Source organism: Calypte anna, chromosome Z (assembly GCF_003957555.1).
Source record: "Calypte anna isolate BGI_N300 chromosome Z, bCalAnn1_v1.p, whole genome shotgun sequence".
In the NCBI taxonomy this organism is placed as follows: Eukaryota; Metazoa; Chordata; class Aves; order Apodiformes; family Trochilidae; genus Calypte; species Calypte anna.
This window is the reverse complement of record NC_044274.1, coordinates 56,647,069-56,670,529: the sequence shown is the minus strand read 5'-3', so window position 1 is coordinate 56,670,529 and position 23,461 is coordinate 56,647,069. Positions and strand designations below refer to the sequence as shown.

The 23,461-nt window shown below is 43.6% G+C and overlaps 1 protein-coding gene across 1 annotated transcript in view; it reads left to right on the top strand.

The window, feature by feature from the left end:
• The first annotated feature begins 3,420 nt into the window (after window positions 1-3,420).
• PRDM6 (PR/SET domain 6) overlaps window positions 3,421-23,461 on the top strand; it is a 72,712-nt gene continuing 52,671 nt past the window's right edge. The window contains exons 1-3 of the mRNA XM_030467706.1: window positions 3,421-3,430; window positions 4,055-4,588; window positions 13,769-14,076. Of these exons, the coding sequence (XP_030323566.1) occupies window positions 4,063-4,588; window positions 13,769-14,076 (834 nt within the window). The 5' untranslated portion in view covers window positions 3,421-3,430; window positions 4,055-4,062. The remainder of the gene's footprint in view (window positions 3,431-4,054; window positions 4,589-13,768; window positions 14,077-23,461) is intronic.

Below are 23,461 nucleotides of genomic sequence, written 5' to 3'. Positions count from 1 at the left end.
CATGGTGTTCCCTCTTTGCATTTAATACACTTACCCTCCTTATTTATTTCTTTTGAACAAATTTCTAGCAAATATTCACCAATCGATTTGTAGACGATGGATTTTTATAAAGGTTTGATCGCTTTCTAAACGGTCAATGTGATTTGTTTCAGTGCTCGTCCTCTAAATAATGAAAAAGCCAGAGAGAAGGGGAAGGAGGAGGCGGTAGTTAAAAACCTCTTTTTTTTCTTCTTCTTCTTTTTCTTTTTTCTTTTTTTTTTTTTTTTTTCCCTGCATCTTTAGGCACAGAAATCACATGCAGGAGAAAAAAATAAAGTAGTTTTTACAAGCAACAATCAAGAAAGAGTAACAAATAGACCGTAGATAAACTCGGGGAGACAAAAGGGACGCGCACGAACGCCTCTGCCTGGGGAAGCGAGACCAGAGGTCAGGGTTGGCTAAAGCTGTCCCGAGGAGGGGCAGATTCAGAGGCTGGGAGCCCCGCTCGCAGGTTTGCTAGTTATGCTCTTTCGGGGGGGGAGGAGGGGGAGGGAGGGGGTGACGGATCAGGGAGCCGTGGCATTTTGGAGAGGCTGGAACGGCAACCGTGTTCCTTCCTGATGAGACAAATCGCTGCGTTCCCCACCAGCCCGCCGGTGCAGGGAGCATCCCCGCTCAGCGCTGGGCACCGGGGCTGCCCCACTGCTCACTGAGCTTCCTCACGGTCGATTTCTCCATTCCGAGCCTGAGTCGAGTGAACCTGACGCAGCAGGGGCTGCTTGTTGTCAAGGGAAAAAAAAAAAAAAAAAAAAAAAAAGAAAGTCTAGGTCCTTGGGGCACGGGTCACCTCCGCGCCCTCCCGAGCTGGCCGGCCCGGCTGCAGCTACCCGGACCTGCGGGCAGAGCCAGCGGCTGCGGACTGGGCCGCCGACGGGGCCAGGCTCCCTAGTGGACCGGGCTCCCTGCTGGACCTGCTACCCGCGGGGCCAGCTCCCTTCCACACGCCTCCTGAGCCGCCGTCTTGTTCTGCCCGCCCTGGCCTGAGGACGAGCGAAGGTGGCGAGCAGTGTACTTCCTTCCTCTCTCCTCTGGTTAGGATGGGTCCCAAAGTACCAGGAAGGTCTATAAAGTTTATTCTGCCAACTTGGTCTCCTGAAGCGCTACTTTTCTAGCTGAAAACAAACAAACAAACACACAAACCACCAACCCACCGTAACAAAGTCCTCCTAAACTGAACCCGCAAGGAATATTTCTGTTAAAAACACAGGGTAACTGCAAATATTGACAATATAGCCCACTAGCTAGGAGCTTTTCCCCACTACATCACGTTTTTCTAGCGTGAAACGAATTTTTAGAGATTGTTGCCTCTGAAAGCAATTCAGTATTTTTAAGAGGTCCAGTAGGGAAAAAAACAGTAACTCTGAGGTGCACTTAAAAACCCAACCAAAACACACACACACACACAAAAAAACCACATTGAAAATGTGGAATAAAACTGTGCCAAGGAAAGAACTGGCCAGGGACGAGACACTGTATTAATAAGGTCAAAAGAAAGACTATCAACCGCGGCCATTCCCCAATGAGTGTTCACAACAGCGCAGTAAACTCACTCTGGTGAGAGTGCAGTCAGACTCCCACCCCACACCTCTGACCCTCAGCTGAATGGCCGTATTTCAGAACTTTAGAAAGTGGATTAATAGAGCGAGAGGGCTTAAAATTCATTATATGTTGTACAATGGAATTGATCAAAGACATAAAAAAGGTTTTTATAGCCAACATTATAACCCATAAAAATCGGACTTTTTTCCTACTGATGTTTGTCTTTAACTTAGGTGTTATCAATCTATACAGCAGATGACGGATGACCTTGTCAAAATTACGCCAGTCAAAACATTTTTTGTCTCAGCCCCGTACAAATTTGCGTTAAAATGTCCTGCTTTAGAAACAGACAAAGTCTAAACAGCAGCAGCTTTCCCAGGCTCTGAGAGAATGAAGGGTGGGAAAGATGTAAACTAGAAACCGGGTAGGGCGAATGGCAAAACCAATTTACACGGGAACATGTTACGTTTGTAAGCAAGTGTGCGTTTAGAGACAGTGTGACACCTGGCAATGGAGGCTTTTCTGACACTAGATAGATGTTTTGGTGATGTAAACACTTTGTATTGTGTACAGAGACAAAAAGTATTTTTACTTAAATGCGCGGGATACTGTAACACTGTGTACATGCAATGTACATAAGAGATTATAGTTCTCGTCTATTTTTTCAGACGGTATAGGAAAGAAACCGAAAAAAAAACCCCACCGCTGTTAAATACTGATATGTGAGCTCAACAACTGAGTAGCAGGGTAGAAAAAGCCAATTTTTAGGCAAAGTGGAGAGAAAAAGGTGACAAGTATCTCAAGTTGCATCTCCATCTGGATACTTCTTGCTCTGTACGGAAAGAGTACGGGGAGCAGGAGAGGGGCGTGCTGGCGGTTCTCGAGGGAGCAAGGTCTGAGGAAGGAGAAACTCCAGTGTGGTGACTTCCATCGTCTATGCTGGGACCTCGCGGGGCAGGTCTCAGGTAGCCGACGGGAATAGGAGGCAGGTTATCCCAAGAGACATGTTAAGTGAAGTAGGTGGGACAGTATCAGGACAGCGAAGAGAGGTAGCAAGGTGTCTAAAATCCACCTTAGCCCCCGAGGGGCAAAAGGTAAATGAATCAAGGCCACAACTCCCGGGTGCAGGACAGGGAGCTAAGCTCTCCCTAGCTTGGGTACAGAGCTTCCGTCGCAGACCCGCAGCCCGGGACCGGGGACCGCGCAGCGTAGAGGATTCTGCTGGGGACTGCCCCGGGCCATTGCTCCCCTAGCTGAGCTCCCGAAGCTAGGGATGGAGAGAGAGAAGGAGGAAGAGAAGGAGAGGGAACAGGAGAGTGGGGGTGGGGAGGAAGGGAACGAGGGAGGGAGGGAGGGAGGGAGGGAGGGAGGGAGGGAGGGAGGGAGAGAAGGGAGGAGAGAGGGAGGGAGGGAAAGAAGGAAAGAAAGAAAGAAAGAAAGGGACACCTTTTAAAGTTGAGCAAGGAACAAAGTGGGGGAGGTTGCCAAAAAAAGGGCTCTGTGTTCAGGCTCGCTGGTAACTTGCTACTCCCTCCCCTCCCTCTTCTAACAAACCATACACACTTGTGTTTTGCGCTGTCGTAAAACCCACGTGTCTAGCCCCGACTCTGCCAGAGCCGAGCAAAGAGCCGGGGCGCGACCGCGATGCGCAGCCACGGCAGAGGGAGCCCGGCGGCTCGCGGCTAGGCGGCCTGCCGGTCCCCGGCACCTGGAGGGAAGTCACCTAGATTCTTCGTGGACAAAGACCATAAAAGTCTGTCCTCTCAACCCTTCTGCGGCTCGAAGTCAGCCGAGGCTGCCTGCACCTCCGGAAGCCGAAAGCTCAGCAGCCGCTCCGGCGCACCCCGCTCAGGTAAGGCAGCTCAAGGCCAGGCGCTGGAGAGCACCCTCCTCCGCGCTCGGCATAGCCAGCCCAGCCGGGGCTGCGACTGTGTAACTTCACCCGGGCCGTGTCCTCCTCCTGCTGGTGTAGGAAGCAGAAGCGTCTGGAGAAAAAAGACTCGCGCGTGTGTGCGAGTGTGGGTCTGAAGTTCCCTCCTCCCTGTTGTCAACTTTGAGAGTCGCTAGTTCCCGCGGAGAGAGAGAGGGCGATGAAAGGGAAAGGGCTTTGCGTGCGCCAGGGACAGGGTGAGCCTTTCGCGGCCGCTGGCTCTCCCGCCGCGGGAGTGAGGGACTGCTCGCCGCTGCTCCCGTCCTGCCCGGGCTCCGGGGAAGGCGGCGGAGGGGGAGGGAGGGGGGAAGAGTTTTCTCCCAAACGGGCGCGTTTCTCGCATGTCGCCATAGGGTACTTCGGGCAGAGTTTTTTTATTCCCAGACCGTCCCGTGTCGGATAGCGGGGCGAGGGAGGAAGGCGAGGAAGGCAGCCCACGCGTAGTTCCGCGGGTCCCAATGTGAGGAGCGCGGCGAGGTCGGGGAGTCCCGGCCGGGGCGGGGCGGGGGTCTCACGGCTGCTGTCCCCGTCCTTTCCGCTACACAGGCAGCGCGATGCTGAAGCCCGGCGACCCTGGCGGATCCGCGTTCCTGAAGGTGGATCCAGCCTATCTGCAGCACTGGCAGCAGCTCTTCCCGCAGAGCAGTCAGCTCAAAAGCAGCGGGACCCTCGCCCAGCTCCAGCCGCCCGAGAGAGCCGAGCCTCCGGCTGACAGCCTCCGCCAGCGCCCGGCCTCTCTCTCCTCCGCCTCCTCCTCCTCTTCCTCGTCTACTCCGTCTTCTTCCTCCACCTCCTCCTGCGTCGCCGCGGCGGCCGCTTCTTTGGCCGGCCTGACCTCCCTGCCTGTGACCCAGCTCCCGGTCTTTGGACCGCTGCAAAGCTCCGAGCCCCCGGCCGGGGGAGCGCCCACTCCCCTGCAGGGCAAAGACTTGTGCGGTGTCGGCAGCGGCGGCAGCAAATGCGGTGACCGCGCTGCCGCTCGGTTCCGGTGCACGGCCGAGGAGCTGGACTACTACCTGTACGGGCAGCAGCGCATGGAAATCATCCCCTTGAATCAGCACACCAGTGATCCCAACAACCGTACGTATCTTGCCCCTTCTCGCAGTCCCCGAGTCCCCGTTCTCCGCCTCTCCCCTCACCGGGCCAGCCCAGGGACGCTCCAAGTTGGGGGACCGCGGTCGGTGCCCGCACTCTCTCTATAGGGAGTATCTCCTGCCCTGCTCTACCTGCTTTTGCGTTGTTCCGGTTGTTTCGGGAGGCGGGCGGTAACCCCTCGGTAGCAGCTCTTTTTGCATGAGACCCAGGTCCTCCCCTGGAAGGCACACTTCACCGAGAAGGCCCTTGGAATAGGTTTCTCTCGGAGGGCTGCTTAGGAAAATGGATTCGGAAATGGGTCAAAGAAACTTGCTGTAAAACCGATCCTTTCTCTCCTTGCTTGTCTCTCTCCGTTCCTGCCCCGACTGCCCGGCCTTCGCTGAACACCGTGAAATCAGTTACTCCTCCGAGATGGGCAGGAGAAAAGTTGCAGTTTTCATCAGATGGGCTAGGGAAAAGTTTTCCTCCCTCTTATCTCAGAATATCGTTTTCTTTTCAGACCTGGTTAACGCCTCATTGGTTTTAGCTTTCACCCTTATGGAAGAGCATGACATGGTCTTTTAATAAGAAAAATTGGTTTTCAAAACGAAAAAGGAAGTCTCCCTGAGTGTCAGAATTCATTTAGGACTTAATGGTTAGAAAACGCTTAGCACTGCTGTTGCCAAATCCTGAATTTTAAAAGTATTATTCTGTTTCTATATTCCTGGTGGCAGGGGGGGAGAGGAGCCCTAGTATTAAACATCTGCGTCGGCTAGAGGTTGTGATTCTAGATATTGGTTCTGCTTGTCATTTAATCCTAGGTACTAAACAACCGAGAAAATTCACAGGTCAAAAATAACTAGATGGACTATATTAATTAATCAGATCTATCGCTAACATTCACAGCATATCGGTCTTTCCCTGTTAAACATATAACATGACTTCAGCGTGTGCAATTTTCCTATTGCTTTAGACACTGTCTGTTATCCTAAGGTTTCTTAAAATACTTAATTTTGTTGTCCTTTCTCCCCCAAAGTCTAAAAGGCTAACAGACTAAGTGACACCCCAAATCAACTACCTGTAAGCACATGCCATAGTATAACGCGGATTTATTTAATTTCGTTTCAGATGCGGAGTGTGTATTAATTAAACTGCGTGGATAATAGCATAGTTTTAATCATTGAGTAAAAGGAAAGTTGACTTAGAGTTCGGTGGGGATTTTTCCTCTCTTCTTAATATGGAGTATCATTCTATATCGGATGCTAACTTTGTTTTGAGCGACTTCCTCACTTTTAGTTTTATCCTGTAGTGAAAAGTGTTAGTGTATTTTCTGTTCTCGGGTGCAGAAAACGTGCTCTCATAAATTATCTCCATTTAATGGAATCCGAAAAGCACTTTTAATCGCCAACTGAACCCTTCAGACAATACATGTTTTACTTCTCGGAGCAGCTCTGTAAACCTGCAAGATAAAGGTTTTAAAAAGAGAAAGGAAGATTAAAAAGTGATTGGGGGTGGGAGAAACGTTTAAAGAAGCGATTTGCGTCATAGCACGCCGCAGAGTCGCAGGCGAAGTCTTCGAGGTTTCTTCTCAGACGTGGTATTAAAGGTGTACTCGAGGGACGATTGCCAAGAGGACGCGTGTGAATCGCGTTCGGCTGGGACGAGGCAGTTCTCGACGTCCGAAGGACGGGGCAGGATGCTGCCAGCACGGCCTCTCATTTTTAATTTTTTTTTTCCCTGCAGCGATATCTAAAGTCTTATCATTGAACTTGCTTGCAGGGCGACTTTTCTCCCCAGCGATTATTAGTTGACTCGACCAAAACTTCTGATGCGAGCGTTTCAGCCTTGTAGGACCAGGTGCGTTTGCTTTGGGAGCCACGTTCTTAAAGAAAAAATCAAACTGAAAGCGAGAAAGGAGTACGGGAGCTGCAGGCCGTGTCGTGCCACGTTCCCTCTGTCCCTTCCCGGCCGAGGCGCTGCTAAGCGCGCTGCAGGGCACCGACCCGGCAGCCCTGAGCAGCTGCCCCACCGCCGCGGCCGTCACACAAGTAGCCCAGGTGGGATTGCCAGCCGCTTTGGCTCCGTCCCTCACACCCCTTGCTGCACCTTAGCTGCCCGTTTGAGGGAATGGAGTTTCGGGTTGTGGGTGAGGTGGGGAGCTACAGACTTTAGTTTGAATTGTATTTGCTTGCCGCACTTCTAGTTCCGGACGGCCCCGCCGAAACTCCGAGGCTGACCAGCGGGGGCCGTGCGGGCAGGGAGCTCGCCCCAGCTTGGCACAGAGACCCCCACCAGCAGGACAGCATCCCCACCCTAAACGCGGGAGCAGGGCCGCCGACTCGACCTTACTCAGCTTCTGTCTGTCGTTTCGGCAGTGGCGGCAGGCCCCTGCTGCTGGCTGCTGTTCGGGTTTGTACCTCCTTCGCGCCCCCTCCCTCCCCGAGCATCCCTTTCTTCTCCAGGGCAGACCAGTCTTAAGGCAAGACCGTCCCGCCGGGCTCACCGGCTCGGGAGAGGCTTCTGTAAGCTTCGCCGGTGCCTCCTGCCGCTCTCCGGGCGGCGGCCCCAGCGCGGACGCGGGCTGGCGGGCGACTCCGCGGGGGGCGGCGGCGTCGCCGCCTCCGAGCCTGGAGTGCCCGAGAGGCGGTGGCGGTTCCGGCCGCCCGCCGCCCGCACGACCCGGCTCCCCCAGCGCCAGTCCCGGCCCGGCGCCGGGCGGCCGCCGTGGGAAGATGGATGGGCGGCGGTTGCCCCATAGGCGCACGCTTCGGTCGTCAAGTATCAATGAATATGGCACGCTCTTGGGTGAGGGAGGGGGGCGAGAGCCGCCAAGGATCTGTGGGTTAAGTGCCTGTGTGTAATTGTTTTAGATTGGAAGGGGTTTAGCTAAGGAAGTGTGTGGGGGGAAGGCAACCAACCAAGAAACAAAACCCTAATTAGGGCCCTGCAGTCTTTACTCCCAGGGAAGTAAAGGGGATTATGTTAAAACCCTGATAATGTGGCCGGCGGCTGGGGGCCGTTTTCTTCCCAGATCTGAATCCGGAAGGATGAGGGTATTTCTGGGCGCTGGGGGAGGGGCGCCTGTGCGGCGAGGAGCAGATCTGCTAGAGTGAATTTGAGGGCTGCGGGGCCGTCTTGCTCCCGCGTAGGCTTGCCCTCGCAGTTCGAGAGAGACTGTCGCAAGAAGTCTGCGACGCTGCCTTCTCCAGAAAGCTCCAACCTGCCACTGTAATAAATATGCTGTGTAAAACTAAAGTGTCACGCAAGCAAGCAGTTTGCACGCCTCTTCCCACTCAATTTACGGGGAGACAGTGTATATATAACATGCTGTGAAGCGTATCGGTGTGGGGAATATTTGGATTTTTTTTTCTCTAGACTGCTGGTAACCTGTATGATTTAGCTATTTTACATCATTAGTTACCCAGCACCCTTAAACATAGCAGATAGCCATATATTAGATTGAGGTTAGAGAAGGTGGTGACTGTTTATTTAGGGTGATAAAATGGTCCATCAGCAGTAATCTCCATCGATATGTGCCACCAGGAGATGAAGGATGAGGGGACAAGCCACAATTAATTGCCCTATAGTTTTGTAGGAGAGAGTGGAGCTGGTGCGGACTGAACTTCGATCTCTTCTCCCAGAGCCTATTCATCATCTCTACATTGTATATGGGGGTCTCTCAGGGCCAGGGGGTGGCAAGGTTTATCTACCCACAATATTCTCCTACCCTTCTCATACCTGACACGGAAATCTAATTCATTCATACTTTCAATCGAAGGCAGGGAAAACCAAGCCAACCTCCCCTTACCCGCTTCTCAAAAATAACCCGAACGACGCTCCCCAAAGAGATACGGTTCCCCCACCCCCTCATCCTATCCCAGGGCGGGGGTTAAGCGGGCCCTGGCGCACTGTCTGCCTTGGAGGAGCTCGAGCGGGGTGCTCCCGGCTCCTGACCGACGATACCGGGTCCCCCGGCAGCGCTTGCGCTCGTGGGGAAGAACGTCCCGGGCGCCCGGCGGGGGATCAACTTCATCTCCCTCCATCCCCTTCTCTGCGCCGCGGCAGCGGCTCAGCCCCGACGGGGGGAAAGCGGAGACCGAAGGCGAGCCGGGTAGCAGCCTGGGGCCCTGGGGGTCAGACCCCGGGAAGGGTCCGGCAGCGGCGGGCGGGGGCAGACGGGGCCAGTGCCCACCGTGACTCGCCGCCCTCCGGCTTGCCGGTCCTCGCCGCGGCACAGCGATCTGGCCCCTGGGGCAGCAGCCTGGGCTCTGCCCCACTCTCCGCCGCAAGCATTTAAAGCAGATAAATAAATAAAAGGAAACCAAGGGGGAAAGCACATTTTGTCGCCCTGAAGGCCTTCTTGAAGTCTGGCAGTCTGCGAGAAACTGCGATTAATTTCGCAAAAAGAGATTGATGCCAGTTCGTCGATGAGGAGACTTAGACATGAGAAACCCGGGATCCCTAGGAAAGCACCAGCCCTCGGGAAACGAAAGGGTACTGTCACACCCAGCCCACCCGCTGGGTACCCGGGACTATCCAGGGGACTCCGGGGCAGCCGCAGTGATTTATACTTGCAAGTGAGTGATACCGTGTGAAATGATGGCCACTTACACTGGATACCTGTGTGCTGGTGGTGAATTACGAAGCTGAGGGTCAGAGGCCACCTTTCTTTAATACAGGCAAACTGCAGGTATCCAGTATAACTGCACCTTTGAAGCATATTATTGCGAAGACAAAAATATATTTCTTACATTTATTGTTACAGCTGGTTTCCTGGTTAAAACACTATGTTGGATCCCACCTTTCACTGACAAAGCTTTCTTCTCTCAAATTTCCTTTAAAGTATGTGATACTCGTGTTATTTAGGTTGAAAAGCATTTAAAATTGAATTTTGGGGGCAATGATGTGTCTTTTCCCTGTTGCTTAGGTTTAGCACTTTTACGTGTGATCACATGGAGCTGCAGTTCTGTCATTACACTGTGTTTATTTTCATGGAGGCAAATAAATGGAAACATACTGCACCCCTCCCAAAAGGGCCATACTAAACAGCTCCACTAGGAAATAATTTGATTTTTTTCCTTGCTTCTTCCTTGCCTTAATTCTCCTGTCCATAGCCCATGAAGGTATAAAATGATTAAGTATAATATTAAAAAAAAAAAGAAAAAAGAAAAAAGAAATGATCAGTCTCCTTCCAAAGATCCTGCCTGCATCTGGCCCTACAGTGGAGCATTTCCACTGGCCTTACCTTCTATATCTCCTGATTTTATCAGGAGACACTCTACTGTGCCTGCAGTTCATGTTGCTTTTTCCATTTGCAGCAAATCTCTCAATTTTCTCATATTCATTGCTTCGTCTTGTCTTCATTTGGTAGCTAGTGCTACCACTAGCACTATTTCGGCTCGTGGTAACAATAATTTCAGCAGTCCTTGGAGGAGGCCTGCACTCACACAGCTGCTTTCTGAGACCAAAGTAGGAGGAAGGGCACAGTATATCTCTCCCTCATGCCCTGTGTGGCAGTCCTCTGGAAAGCTCATGCTTGTCCCACCATTTCCCTTTTACATGAATTTCCACACACTTGTGGATCTTAACAGTTGCCATCCAGTTTGGAGTGCTAGTGATGTCAGTGGACCACATCACTCTTCCTCTGAAAAAAACCCAAACTTTCTTTTTCATATATTCTTAATGTATTGGATCCTGCTTTGCAGTATCCATGAAGATGATACTATTGATCCTTTCTGTGAGGCAGAGGAATATGCAAAACTTGAAGGTATCCCTTTTTCCTCTACGTGGAACACCAGGTAGACTTCCTTCCCTTACCCTCTGAAGAAGAGGAATCCAGTGCTTACAGTGGCTGTCTTTAAATGGATAGCATAACATTACTGGAAGTGTGCTTGCATGTAGCCTTCATTACAAAAAAGTTAGTCACAGAAGAGGAAAAGATACATAGCAGTTTTTTATTCAAGGTGTGGTAAAATATATGTAGGAGGACTTTCAGTCTTTATCACATTTATGAGGAATTAAAAAGTTTATAATACTCATACCATTGCACAAAAACTAAAGATAGATTTATAAATCATGAAACTAAGAAGATTTTCAGTACTGCTTAGCATTAAAGACTGGCTCCTTCCCTCACAGCAACAAGCCATAAGCCAAAACAGTTTCAGAAGATGTCCCATTTTCCAAATTTTCAGCTTTGGCAGGACAAAGGGAAAGAAACACAGCAGGAGATCAGATACTGCTGCTGCCAAGCATGAAAACATTACCAGTGTTTTTGGATAGTGGAAAATAAATATCACCATGTGTGACTTCCTGGAAGGGTAAATGACAGGGACACAGGATTAATTTATACTCCTTGTCAATTTCTTATTATTTTTTCCCTGAAAAGATAGAAATAAAATGTTTTATGCACACATGTTTCAGGATGAAGAGAAGAAATCATTCTTCTAGGCAGGTTTTCATGTGTGCATGAAAAGTTAAGCATATCTGGTGGCAAGATGCAGGAAATTGATACTAAAATTGCCTGAACGGAGTCATGGAGATGCTTTAGCATGCTTAATGTAAGTTGCTACAGAGACATGGTGTCTGCAAGAAAGCCATCAATAAGCAGGTATTTGGAGGAAGAGTTATGTTTCTAGAAGTTGGCTGAACAGTACATACAGATGGGATTCAAAGACCTCCACTAGGTGCTTATTGATGTCATGGTTAGACATCCTCTCTTTAAGCCTTCAGTTTTCCTGTGAGATGTTTTCTTTGTAACTTACATGGTAAGATGTCATATTTGTTTTGTTTAAAGTGTACCCACATGGCAACCCGTTTAGGGATGGCTGCTTTTTGGGTGGTTGGTTGGGGTTTTCTTTTTGTTTGTTTTTGTGGTTTTGTTTGTTTGTTCTGTTTGTTTATTTTGTGTTGTTTTTTCTCTTTTCCTATTTGAGTATTTGAGGTCCTCTCCTGTGTGATCTCTAGTGCCTAACTCCAACACAGCCCCTGAAATCTTGGAATATGCCGAATACACAGGGTTTCTTGATGACTGGTTTCAAAGAGGAAAAAAAAACATGTTGTGGTGATACCTCATTTTCCAAACTAGCTGTGGCAATAAAAACAACAACACAGAAAGGCCAGCATGTACTTAATGCCTTTTACTCCTCATGCTTGGGAATGGCTGTAGGAATATCTGTTGCATAATAATCTACTCTCAGGACTAGCCAGAAACCTTTTCCTGGGTTCCTACAAATCTTATATTCCATCCACCTCTAATTGATGTGAATGAACGAGCAAAACCCCTCTGCAGTTGCAATTTAACCCAACAAAAGGGTCGCTTTGTGACAGGGATCAAATTGCTAAGGAAACACTTTAAACCTCCAGCTGAAAGGCATTTTTTTGGCCTATATAATCAGGGTCCCCACTAGGTGGCTTTGTCCTAGAACTGCTTTGGTGTGCTGCAGTGCCGGCAAGGATTCTGCTTTCTATCCTGCTCTCCTGCCCTTAGCCTGCACGACGTATCAGGGATGGCATGAGGCGACTTTCATAAGCAGGACTTTCTTCTGCTGAGGTACCCATCAGAGTACTGCACAGCTTAGGGCTCTCTGGCTTGTTTGCTCCCTGCAAAGATCTGTAATCAATGTTATGTGTGAACTTGGACAGAGGAGCACCAAGTAGGGACAGATGCATTTCCTACAAGACTTGTAATGATTTTGAGGGAAGTTAGCTGCCTCATGTAAGTTTCCAATATTTTCATATTGATGGTACAATTTAAAAGATGATGACAGGAAATAGGGCTTAGAAAGTCTATCTAAAGCTGTCAAATGCAAATAGAGTCTTTTATGCAAACACAGCTTATATAATCCTTAGGAGCTTTTACTGAATAGACAGGAAGGTTTTCCTTTGAAGAATCTGTAGGAAAGAAGCCTACATAATGCATAATACATCCACTTTGGAAAGAAGAACTGCTGAGTCAGAACCCCCGGAGAACTGAAACTGTGGTTACAGGCAATCTAGCAAGTCTAAATATGTGGCTTAGACCAAGAAGCTCCAGCTTCAGTAGAGAATTCTGGGCTTTATTTTTATAAGAATGGGTGTAGGTTGCTTAAAATTATTAGAGGAAGGGTCTAGGGCTAGTTACATAAGTATTATGGTGTGGTTATTTTTTCCCCTTTGTATTTCTGGAATAAATTTATATAAAAAACCTTTACTGTGCAATAAAAGTAAAATATGAAGAAGACAATTTCAATAAATTTATTATTATGCTAACTCAGTGTACCTCCAGAGAAACTGAGTTCCTGACCATTAAACATTTTCCTGGAAGTTTTACATTCATAGCATATGCAAGAGTAGGCAGTGGAAAAAATTAATCAAATTTTCTTCGCTCAAATAAGAAAGATCACAGTAGAGTCTTCCCAATAATTCATTACTAGGAACAATTATGGAAATAAAGTTTTTTACAAACTGTTTTTTTTTTCAGTGGAGTTGCTCACAAAACCAGGTATGTTGGTTTTGTACTTAGCCTCGGGTACCTGTAACAAATAGAGAACATGTATTCCTATTCAATAAAAAATTTCAAATGTGTGCTAAGAATCAGTAATATTTGCTACATATTTTCAATTTAAAGACTAGATTCATGGCCATCTATTTCCTATTTGTCATTCGCGAGGTTTTGGTTTATTTATTTTATTTTCTAAATAGTCATGCGTGCACATATGTGTTAATGTAAAACGTAGAGTGAATGTTCACTGAAAACAAAAAGGAAATTAAACCTTATTCCAATTAAACCCTTGGTGTGAGCAGTGGTAAGGCAAATGAGGGGGACTTGTGAAATGTTATGACTGTGGTTTACAATGTCTCACCAAAACACATTGGCAAGGTTTAAATGGGCTATTTATATTTGTAAAACGTGAATCTTAGAAAAACTGTTAAAATAAATGAGTCTTGGCGTGTCTGTGAACACACCAGGCTTGCAAAGTGTCTGCAGGTTTTCTGCTCAGTCTTTGCAATTTCTATCAGGGGCTTTGCTGACACTAGGAAAACCATCCTAAGCAGCAAGCAAAAGGGCACAGTGTGTATGAGTGCTGTGCTGCCATGAAATGATAGGAAAAGTAGAGGGAACAGCATGAGCTTGCCTGTGGCACTGATTGATTGTGGTTGTTGCCACCTGCACCATATTGATAGCCTGTTTCCCTCTCTGCCCCACAGGATGTGACATGTGTGCTGATAATCGCAATGGTGAGTGCCCCATGCATGGACCCCTCCATTCCCTGCGCCGTCTGGTGGGCACCAGTAGTGCTGCTGCAGCAGCCCCTCCACCTGAGATTCCAGAGTGGCTCCGGGACCTGCCCCGGGAAGTGTGCCTGTGCACCAGCACAGTGCCTGGCCTGGCCTATGGCATTTGTGCAGCACAGAGGATCCAGCAAGGCACCTGGATCGGGCCCTTCCAGGGAGTCCTGCTCCTGCCAGAGAAGGTTCAAGCAGGAGCCATCAGGAACACTCAGCATCTCTGGGAAGTAAGTCCTCACCATTCCTTTCTTGTCAAACTTGGTTGTTTTCAAGTAGACATTGAGTGTAATTTTTGGAGCACTAGCACCATTTACTAGCCATAAAAAAACCCAACACAATTTCATTAAGGTGATTCAGAAGATTAGAATAGGTACCCAGTGCAAGCAGAAGTCTTGCTGAACCAGAGCTAGCCAGAGTGGACACCGCAGAGCTCCAATTGGTCTGTGCAGGAAGAGCATATTGCAGGTGCTATGATGCAGAATAGAGAGGTATGGCCAGAGGTTACAAGACGTGTTGTGAAGGTACAGTACATTCTTTACCTTTTGACATGTATAACGAAACTGATGGACCTCATGGGTCACAGTACCAGAGGCATCATCTTCAGTCTGAGTAGTGCATGTGGGCTGAGGTGTCCTATTGTACCATCACTGTGGCCTACAGACAGTCCAAGAAAGATGCTGAAACAAGTGTAGAAGCCTATTCTACAGCCCTGCTATTTTCACAGTGAAGGTACTGGCGTGTGTTCACAATTTTCTGGTCCTGAACCAGCTATGTATTCCCTCAGTGATGCTTTCAGTGCTTTTGTGTGACAGCCACTTTCAGCTCTCTGAAGATGTCCTTTTTTCTTGTTTGTGACCACCTTAGAGAGGTTCGTATCAGAAGTTAGAGAGTTCATATCGGTAGTAACTGTTATGAAAACATCCAGGTTGTGATAGTTTGGTTTATTTTGCAATGAACATTGAGCATCGTTTGGACATAACCCCACTGTAGTATTCCCTTGGCCATACAGAGACATCCATGGCTGGTTGCTATTCATTACTATGTACGTTTCCTCCAGTGAAGCTGGAGGTATACTTGCCTACACTTAGGTATACTTTGTATGCAGATGGCAACAGTAACATCTTGTAGTAGGTTAATTTAGAAAGAAAAGGCAGTGTGTGCTCATTTACACACAGATCTAACAATTAATAGGGAACCATGTATTGCTTGTGTGTCTCAGCACTTTTTATTTACAGAAACAGTCTACTGTCTGCCTAATCTCTTGCCATCAATTTCTTCCTTGCTTTGTGCTGGAGGGTTTCACCTCCTAGTACTGCTAAGTAGTCTGTAGCTGCAGCTTCTGCTCACCTCAGGAGTAGCTGCTACAGAGAGTCAGTAGGAACGTGGTCACACATTTGCAAGTGGTGTTTACTCATCTACATCAAATTCAGACCTTCAGAATCTAAGGGTTGTGCTTGATGGTTAGAAATATGACAAGGAGCCTATTTGACAAGAAGCAAAAAGTGCCTTCGGTGTGTATAAAGTAAAAGTGGATTGATTTTTAAAATTTTAAAATTTTGTGTTATAGAGACAACATACATTATATAGCTCTTGCTCACAGGAAACCTTGCTCACAGTTAGGTTGTTAGCTCTTTGGGACTGATGATTACCACTTTTCACCATGAAGTTCTGCTTTTGCATATGTAATATGTATGGCTTCCTTGTATGAAAAGGAGTTCCTATGCAAACAATTCTTAAATAACATGTCAAGGCCTTTTCCTCAAAATACTCACCCAAAAGAGTCACTGGGGCAAGGGAAGGATTTTCACTCTCTAAAATCGGATGATTTGCAATTATTGGGAGTTTTGTTGCCGCCTTCAGAAGGGGTGGAATTTCTCTTGTACAGCAGGTATTACTGTCAGACTTCAGTTTGTTCCTATGGACTTAAGACTAGTGATTACCATGAAAGCATTTTAGAATATAATATTAATAATTATTTTTTTAATAGAATGCTCTGTAACGATGTTGGAGGCTTTATTGTCATGATTAAGGGGGATTTTGTGGTTTATACTGTGCTAATTAACAGAATAATAATTACAAAATTAGCTTGCCAGCTCATCAAATTACATAAACCACTGAAATGTAGCTAAAATAAATGGAGTAAGAAATTTTTATATTATTCTTAACTATCTATATTATCTGTTTATTTTTTTTTTAATTACAAAAATGTTTAATGAAAGTTAAATTCCAACTATTGATACTACCTTTTTTAATAGGCCAGATTTTTTTAGTCTAATTTCAGAGGAACTTAAAAATTGATCTAAAGCAATGAAAAAAAAGAAGGTTGCTGGGGGGAAAGCCAAAAACAAAGAAGAAAAAGATGTTAAGTAAAAATAAGAAATAGTACTGATGTCTGTGCCAGATTCAGACCACCGAGGGGTGTCAGCTGAGTTTTTGTGTGGGTTTGTTCTTTTGTTCTTAACACAAAACACAGATTTCCTGCTGGCTAGCAAAACTTGTGTATTTTAACTGAATTATCTTAAAAATAATAATAAAATCTAGGGTTGTTTGGAGGTACTGTGGGCAGTTCATGGATTATTCTGTTAATGGCAAAAGTGTTAACAAAGAATCACATATTCTAAGCTCTAGCTAAAAGTTTTGGCTATTTCCCATTTGTTTTGACTTTCAATTTAGCATGTTTTATCTATTAGAGAGCTAATGTTTAATAAAGAAGTACACCAAAAGAAACTAATCAGAAAGTGTGTGTGATTTTACAAAGTTGATCTATGAAAATAAACAAATGCAATTGAAAGTATGTTTCTGAATAATCTGTATTCTTTTAGTCTGTATGGTATATAGTAGTGTAGCTTAAATCACTGCGAATGTCAAAAGAATGTCTTATCACTATCCCTTTATGAAGCTGTGGCCCTAGTCAGTTCTCTTCTGCCAATCTTTTCAAGATACCTGAAAATACAAGCATGTCCATGGATCAGATATTTAACATTAGGTGTTGATGGACCTTACAGAAAGAACTTCTCTTTCCTAGTACTGTAAATAGCATTCTAATACTTTTTTCTCTCAGCACTGTGAAGTAAAGATGATAGATATTTATTTTTATTTACTGTCCTTTGTTTTCAGCATACACCAGTTACATAGGAGGGCTATTGCAAAGACTTATAAGCATAGTTGAGTGGCTTTTTTTATTCTCTTTGTTGTGGGAAACATCAGAAGCACTGCATTTGATGTATAGTTCAACACTACGGAAATATGTTTCAGACCGTCTGCTCAAGTGTTCCCACTATGCATTCAATGTTTTCTTTGTATGTAATCCATACAGCATAATGTACAGTGACTCTTAAGTAAATTACATACCACTCCATTACCTCACAACAGGCCTTGACACCTATGGGTGTTCATGGGAAATTATAGAGTTCTTTTGCTATTAGCCAAGATAATTTTTTATAACTTACAGAAAGATCAGTGCTGCAGAAAGCCAAAAATATCAGGCATTTTTAGTTGTAATTCTTTCTCTTTTTTTTTTTGTTCCCCCCCCCCTTTGGCTCACTTCTATCCACTCCAGAGTTTGCATGTATTTTATAAAAATACAATAAACTCTGATTCATTTAAAACAAAAACAGGACTGGGTGTATTGAGTAAACACTCTCTTTGGTAATGCAGACACTTAGTCCACCACCATTTGATAATATTTCTGATTTTTTTAAATTCTTTTTTTCATTTTGAAACAATGGGAACAATCCTTTTGTTATTGCAAAGAAAACAGAGACTTTCTCAGCAGTTAGGTCTTACTGATGAGGATGAGATAATTTTCCCCTAATGTGTTTTCTAATAAAAAAGTTAAAAAGGCACACTTGATTCCAACATATATGAAAGCATTATCTCAATTATTAATGTGTCCTTACTCCCTGGAGATAAATTAATCTAGTTGCACATGGTTTTCCCTTTCTGTTTAACATCAAAATTTAATAAGACTAGACTTAAGGAATGTATATGATATAGACTTAAATTCTATTAGAAGAAAATACACAAGTTTAAAAGACTTACACATTTTAGTAGTCAAGGTTTTATAGGCTCCAAACTTTAAACTGTGAATTCTCAAAAAAGTTAAATTGCAAATTTTCTTTTCCTCTGTACATATAGTTTAAATGAGAAAAACTTTTACTGATAGATGTATCAAAGGATATAATCTCTCAGTTTGCTTTTCTTCATTTGCCTGACAGAGTTGGCTGTCTCTCGATACTTTTCTTTGGTCAGAGACCAGTTGTGTTTTTTTGTTTGTTTGTTTTTTTCTTGGAATAGCTCAAGAATGTCAATTACATGATTTTATTTTACATGAAGTTGACTTAATTTAAGTTTTGTTTTTCTGGAAGAAATATTTTTTTTTAATATTAACGTTTTTTTTTCCAGGGATGAGCAAAATATACATACAGCCAGGTGCTCATAAGTAATTGCAAAATGCTGAATCTACACTGCTGATTTTCCCTTTAAATGGACGGGATTTATTGGCAGTACTAGAAAACGTGCATGTAATTTCCATAAAGTACCATTTGGGTACTTACTGGTCTTTCTGTGCCTCAGCTGAAGTGAGAAAAAACATTGCCTTTGACTCCATCTGGACAAGGAACCAGCATTTTTCTGGTACCTATGCTGGTGAGAATCCATGAAGCAGTACTGTACATTTGTGTACGTATGCATCCTTACCTTTCAGATGAAGCACTCATTCCAGTTATGGTGATAGATTTTTATTCAGATCCTTAGGGCTGTAGTTTTGGCCTAAACTCCAAACTTACTCTAAACTTACAGTAAAGCACTGGGGGATAGAATTATGTACATACAGTTCTATTAAAGTGAAAATTATGTTTCTTGGCAATCCATAATCTATTATTCCAGACTGCTTGTCATCCCTGTTTCAAATATGTCATGTTCATGAATTAAAATTAGTTTGTCTTGAAAAAAACATCCTAGTAATACTACTGCTATATCTTAAACTATGCAAAGGAACAGCTGATGACATTCTGTTGTTCTGATTTGTTTTTTCTCGAGATTTTTTGTGGTCTACCATCCTTTTGTTTTCTATTAAAAACCACAGTAATTCTTACTTTTGCATGGATTTTAACTTCACATGTTGCCTGCTGGAAATATCCCTAATGTTAAGATCAGCTGCTTCCTAAGCCAAAGTTCAGTAAACTCGTTCAGAACAACAGCTTCTTGAAATCATATACCTCAGAAGAAACTTGCACTAAAACTCTGTAAAGCATGTTACTAACATTAGTTACTCTGGATCAGTTAGTATCACATATTTCCAGAAAACGTTTGTAAGTTACAATTTCCTTCCTTGGCATAAATAAAATGATAGCTTGTTCCTAAATATAAAAGCTGCTTTGTGTTTGATAATTCTTATTCTTCGAAAAGCTAAACTAAACCTTGATGTTTCTTTTAGAAGTGTGATTTTTAAAGACCTTTACACAACTTATCTTTATGTAGCTCCGTGTCTTTGGTATATTTATTCCTTATACACAAGGTATCTATTTTATGTCCAAGCAGACAGATAAGCCCAAACACGTGTGCAACAAAATAAATCTACTTTGGCATGGGGAGCGATTCTGTTCCCATTTAACCAAGCAAAGTTTGGAATAAACTTTGGTAGTGAGTTGGATGCAGCCCCAGAATCTCACCAGTGTTACTGAAAACAGTAATTCTGTGGACTGCATGGAACATGCACACATTCAGACACATGCCATTCCCAGGAAAAAAAATATAATTCTGAATTGCCAGATCATGCAGGGACTGTCTGTTTTTCCATGAGACATAACCTCACCTTGGGGATTTAATTATGTAATATGCAAAAATACTGAAATGGAACACAAATAAATATAAAAGCTCATTTTTGTCCTTATTTGACCACTACCTTTCCCTATTGCTCAAAAGCAGTCCAATCACCAATGTTACAGAAACACTTGACCTTCTATTCTTTTATTAGTTAGCAAAAGCAATTTCTGTTTTCTATTGTTGGGTGAAATCTAGTTTGTAAGGCCTGAAATCACTCTTAATTTATGATACCATTAACAGTGAATTATTTCTAGTGACTTTTTATTCAAAGTGGGTGAATATAGGCAGTATTTTAATGAGATACATGGATATCCAAACAATATATTGGCATCCTGATGCCAACAATAAATTGTTTATAGATTTGATAAGTGGAAACTGCAGCATACACTTTTTGGGGCAGTGGTGATCAGTATTTTTGCAGAAGCATCTCAATCACTACTTTGTGCATTTTGGTCCCAAGGTTTCATGGTATCAGCTATGTCTGGACTTTAAAATGCAGACTTTTAAGTAGCCACTTAACATAAAAGCTGGAAAATTGAGCCCAGCATATACTTTCCTTCCACACATTTGGCACCTTTTTCAGATAAGTTACAGAATTCCATTATCCAAATTGTTACACATGTGTGACAGAGGTTGACCTTTAGTCATGTCAGTCCTTTTTGTGTAGGCCTCGGGCTCTAGCCTAATGGCTCAAAGCCTGATTTACTCACTGTAATAAGGGCAGAAGGTCGAGCAATTGTCAGCTTGCCTGCTTGCACTCGTCTCAGAGCCTGGTTGAAGGCTGTTAACACAAAGCTTTTCAAAGTGAATTTACAACCACCACCACTGACAGAGGCCAATCAGTACACCATAAATGTCAGGTTAGTGAGATTGAGCAGTAAGTAAAGTACTGGCAGCCCACTATTGGCTGAAATCAATCGCTGAAGGTTTAACTGGGAATAGCAATCCATGTATAACTAACTCTGTGGAACCATTTTAAGTGTGGAGAGCAACTTGGGAAGTGGACTAGGTGGAATTACCCATCAGCAACAGCCAGGGCACCAAGCCATGCATTTGCTCTCCTTCAATAGGAATGGTACCTGCACTGATGTGATTCATGGTCAGAAAAGTTGTTGTACTTGCCTCTTAGTTGTAGAAGTAAGATTATTACATTTTATGTATGGAAGAAAAAGAAGAAAGTAAAACAGTGTGCTATCTTACCTGGACAAAGAAGGCTAGGAAATTTTTTAATGTATTAATTTAGAAATACTCAAATATTTCTAGTTCCAGAGAAGGCTTTTCCACAATGAAACTGTGTTTTTTTTGCTGCTGGCTTGTAATTGAAACTATCACAGAATTCACTAATGAATGATTATGTACCTGATGGTTTGAATATCCATGGGATGTAGTTACCCACAAGACTGAATGCTTTTATCATTTCGTGTAGTGACAGCTTCGACAACAATTCATTTGGCTTTGAAAGCATCAGCATTAAAATGTAGGAATCCATTAAGATGCTGTATGCCAGGATTTATAAATTAGGCAATTTCCTTGATTATTGCAATCATTTACAAAATTGATTGTCCCAGTGTGGTATAGGCAGATTTCAGCAATGATCATTGACAACGGGCGCATCCTCTAATATCTATACTCATTGTTCTCTTGAAGAAAAGCCATTCTACTATGAAGTTATTCTCCATCTCAAGGTCAATTATGCATTGAAAAAGTCTACTAATGTGGAAGATCACGTATCTTTAAAGGAAAACCACATCAGCTATTTATAGACTGCAATAATACCTGGAATACGTATTTTTTTCTTCTGTTTGTAATTTGTTTCCTGATGGCCAGGGCATTCACTTGAGCCTGTAGTATGAATTCTCTTTGTGATCCATTATTGAAAGGTAAATAATTTTGGCAAATTGCAGCTGTAAATATTTATTTGATTGAAGATTTAAAAGTCAATACTGTGTTTTATTTGTTGCATCTTAATGTTCTAATTAACGAATAGTTATAGTGTATAGTAACATGATTTGGGTCAATTATTTCTGCAAGACATAATAAAGACATTATGTCACAAAGCAAATATGCTCTAGAAGTTTTCCTATATTAAGAAAAACACAATAAAACCACAAAATTATGTTCTCCAACCACAAAACACCAGTGCTTTCTACTTCTGCGAAAAGAAAACAATATGCATCATAAAAACCTGTACATGTTAAAGTTTAAAATGCAGGTGATTACAGAAGATTCTTTTGGCAAACTGTAGATAAGGTCCAGACATAGCTGGCAACAAGCTAATTTGTGTCAGACCTTATGCAGATCATGGACTTCTAGGACTACTTTCCTGCAGTTGTTAATCAGTCCTTGCTCAGACAAAATAGCCATTGATGTCACTAGGACCTTTGATTTAGTGAGGTCTTCAGGCATGGCTGAATAACACAGTATCACTTTAATCACAATTCTTAATTTATTTTTTTTTAATAGACCAACCATTCTTTAAGAACCACTGATCAACCTGCATATTGTCTGCCACTGTCTATACAACAAAAGTAAGACACAGTTAACATAAAGGTGCCCTAGTATAAACACATTCATTTGACCTAAAGACAATATTTTAGCGTGAAGAGAGGGAAAATCTGTGTTGCCAGTGGCTGTGTAGTAGCGCATCGTGTATAGTTAGATAAATATTAGCATCCAAGGAAAACATTTTTTTGGTGTCTTGTAAAAAATCTGCAACTCATAAATTTATTGTTTGTAGTACATTGCGTATTTGTTGAATGGATTTTGCAAGATATAGATGAACAATTGCATATTTAAACAGTAATTCAAACTGGTACTTTATGTGTAGAGACCTACTGGTGTATTAGCATGCAAATTTTGTGACCCCAGGGCATTTCTAAAGGTGTTTTGATTTAATCTGTGGAACTACAAAGTAGAAAAAAAATGGTTTTATTGTGAGTATGAGAACCTCATACAGAAGTAGAGGCCGTATGAAGGCTCCTTTCTTCGAGTTGTTCACCTGTACAGAGCCCTCAATCTGTCAGTGTTTGTTACTGTCCTAATCTGGAAAAACCCCAAATATCCTATGTTCTGTGAAGTGCTACATATAAAGGAAATGAAGTAAGCAAACCTAGGGTTCATGATATTTTCCTGGGTTCATCTTCCAAATGTGTTAAAGTCAGTATTTTTTCAAAGTGGTTTATGTGCACTTTTTGCGTGTCAGCATTAACTGTGGAAAGCAGAGTATTAGGTTTTATCAATCTGTCATAAGAACTTTTACTGCAATACTCGTTGGTAACTGATGCTATTTTTAAAGGACCATTTTTCAATAAGACCTTGCCATTGAAATAAAAATAATTTTTTTAAGCTGTTCTATTTTATATGTTCTATGCTATTTCTTTAAGTTGCTGTGAATTCTCTCCCCTTTTCCACTGCTCCAGTAGAAGATGAGATTCAAAATTACTTAAAAAAACCCAAGAACCCTCTGTTATACCTTTTTATTTGTAGAATCAATTGTTATTGAAGCAAATTTTCATTTCCAATTGGAAATGTGAAGTTTTGCTGAGCTATGGATATTTCCCTGGGTTTTTGTTTATTCATTTTATTGCAGCCAGCAAAATTTGAGCTGTGGTAGCGAAGTGCCATCTGTCCACCTCTAAAAAATGAGTTGTCTTTTAGAGCAAACATTCTGAGAAGGATTTTACATTTGATGGAGAAAAAATCCAACTTTTTTTTTATTTAAGAAAAGATGCTCATCCATGACATAGTTCCATTCTTTGTTTCAGAGCAGGAAAACTGGTGTACAGT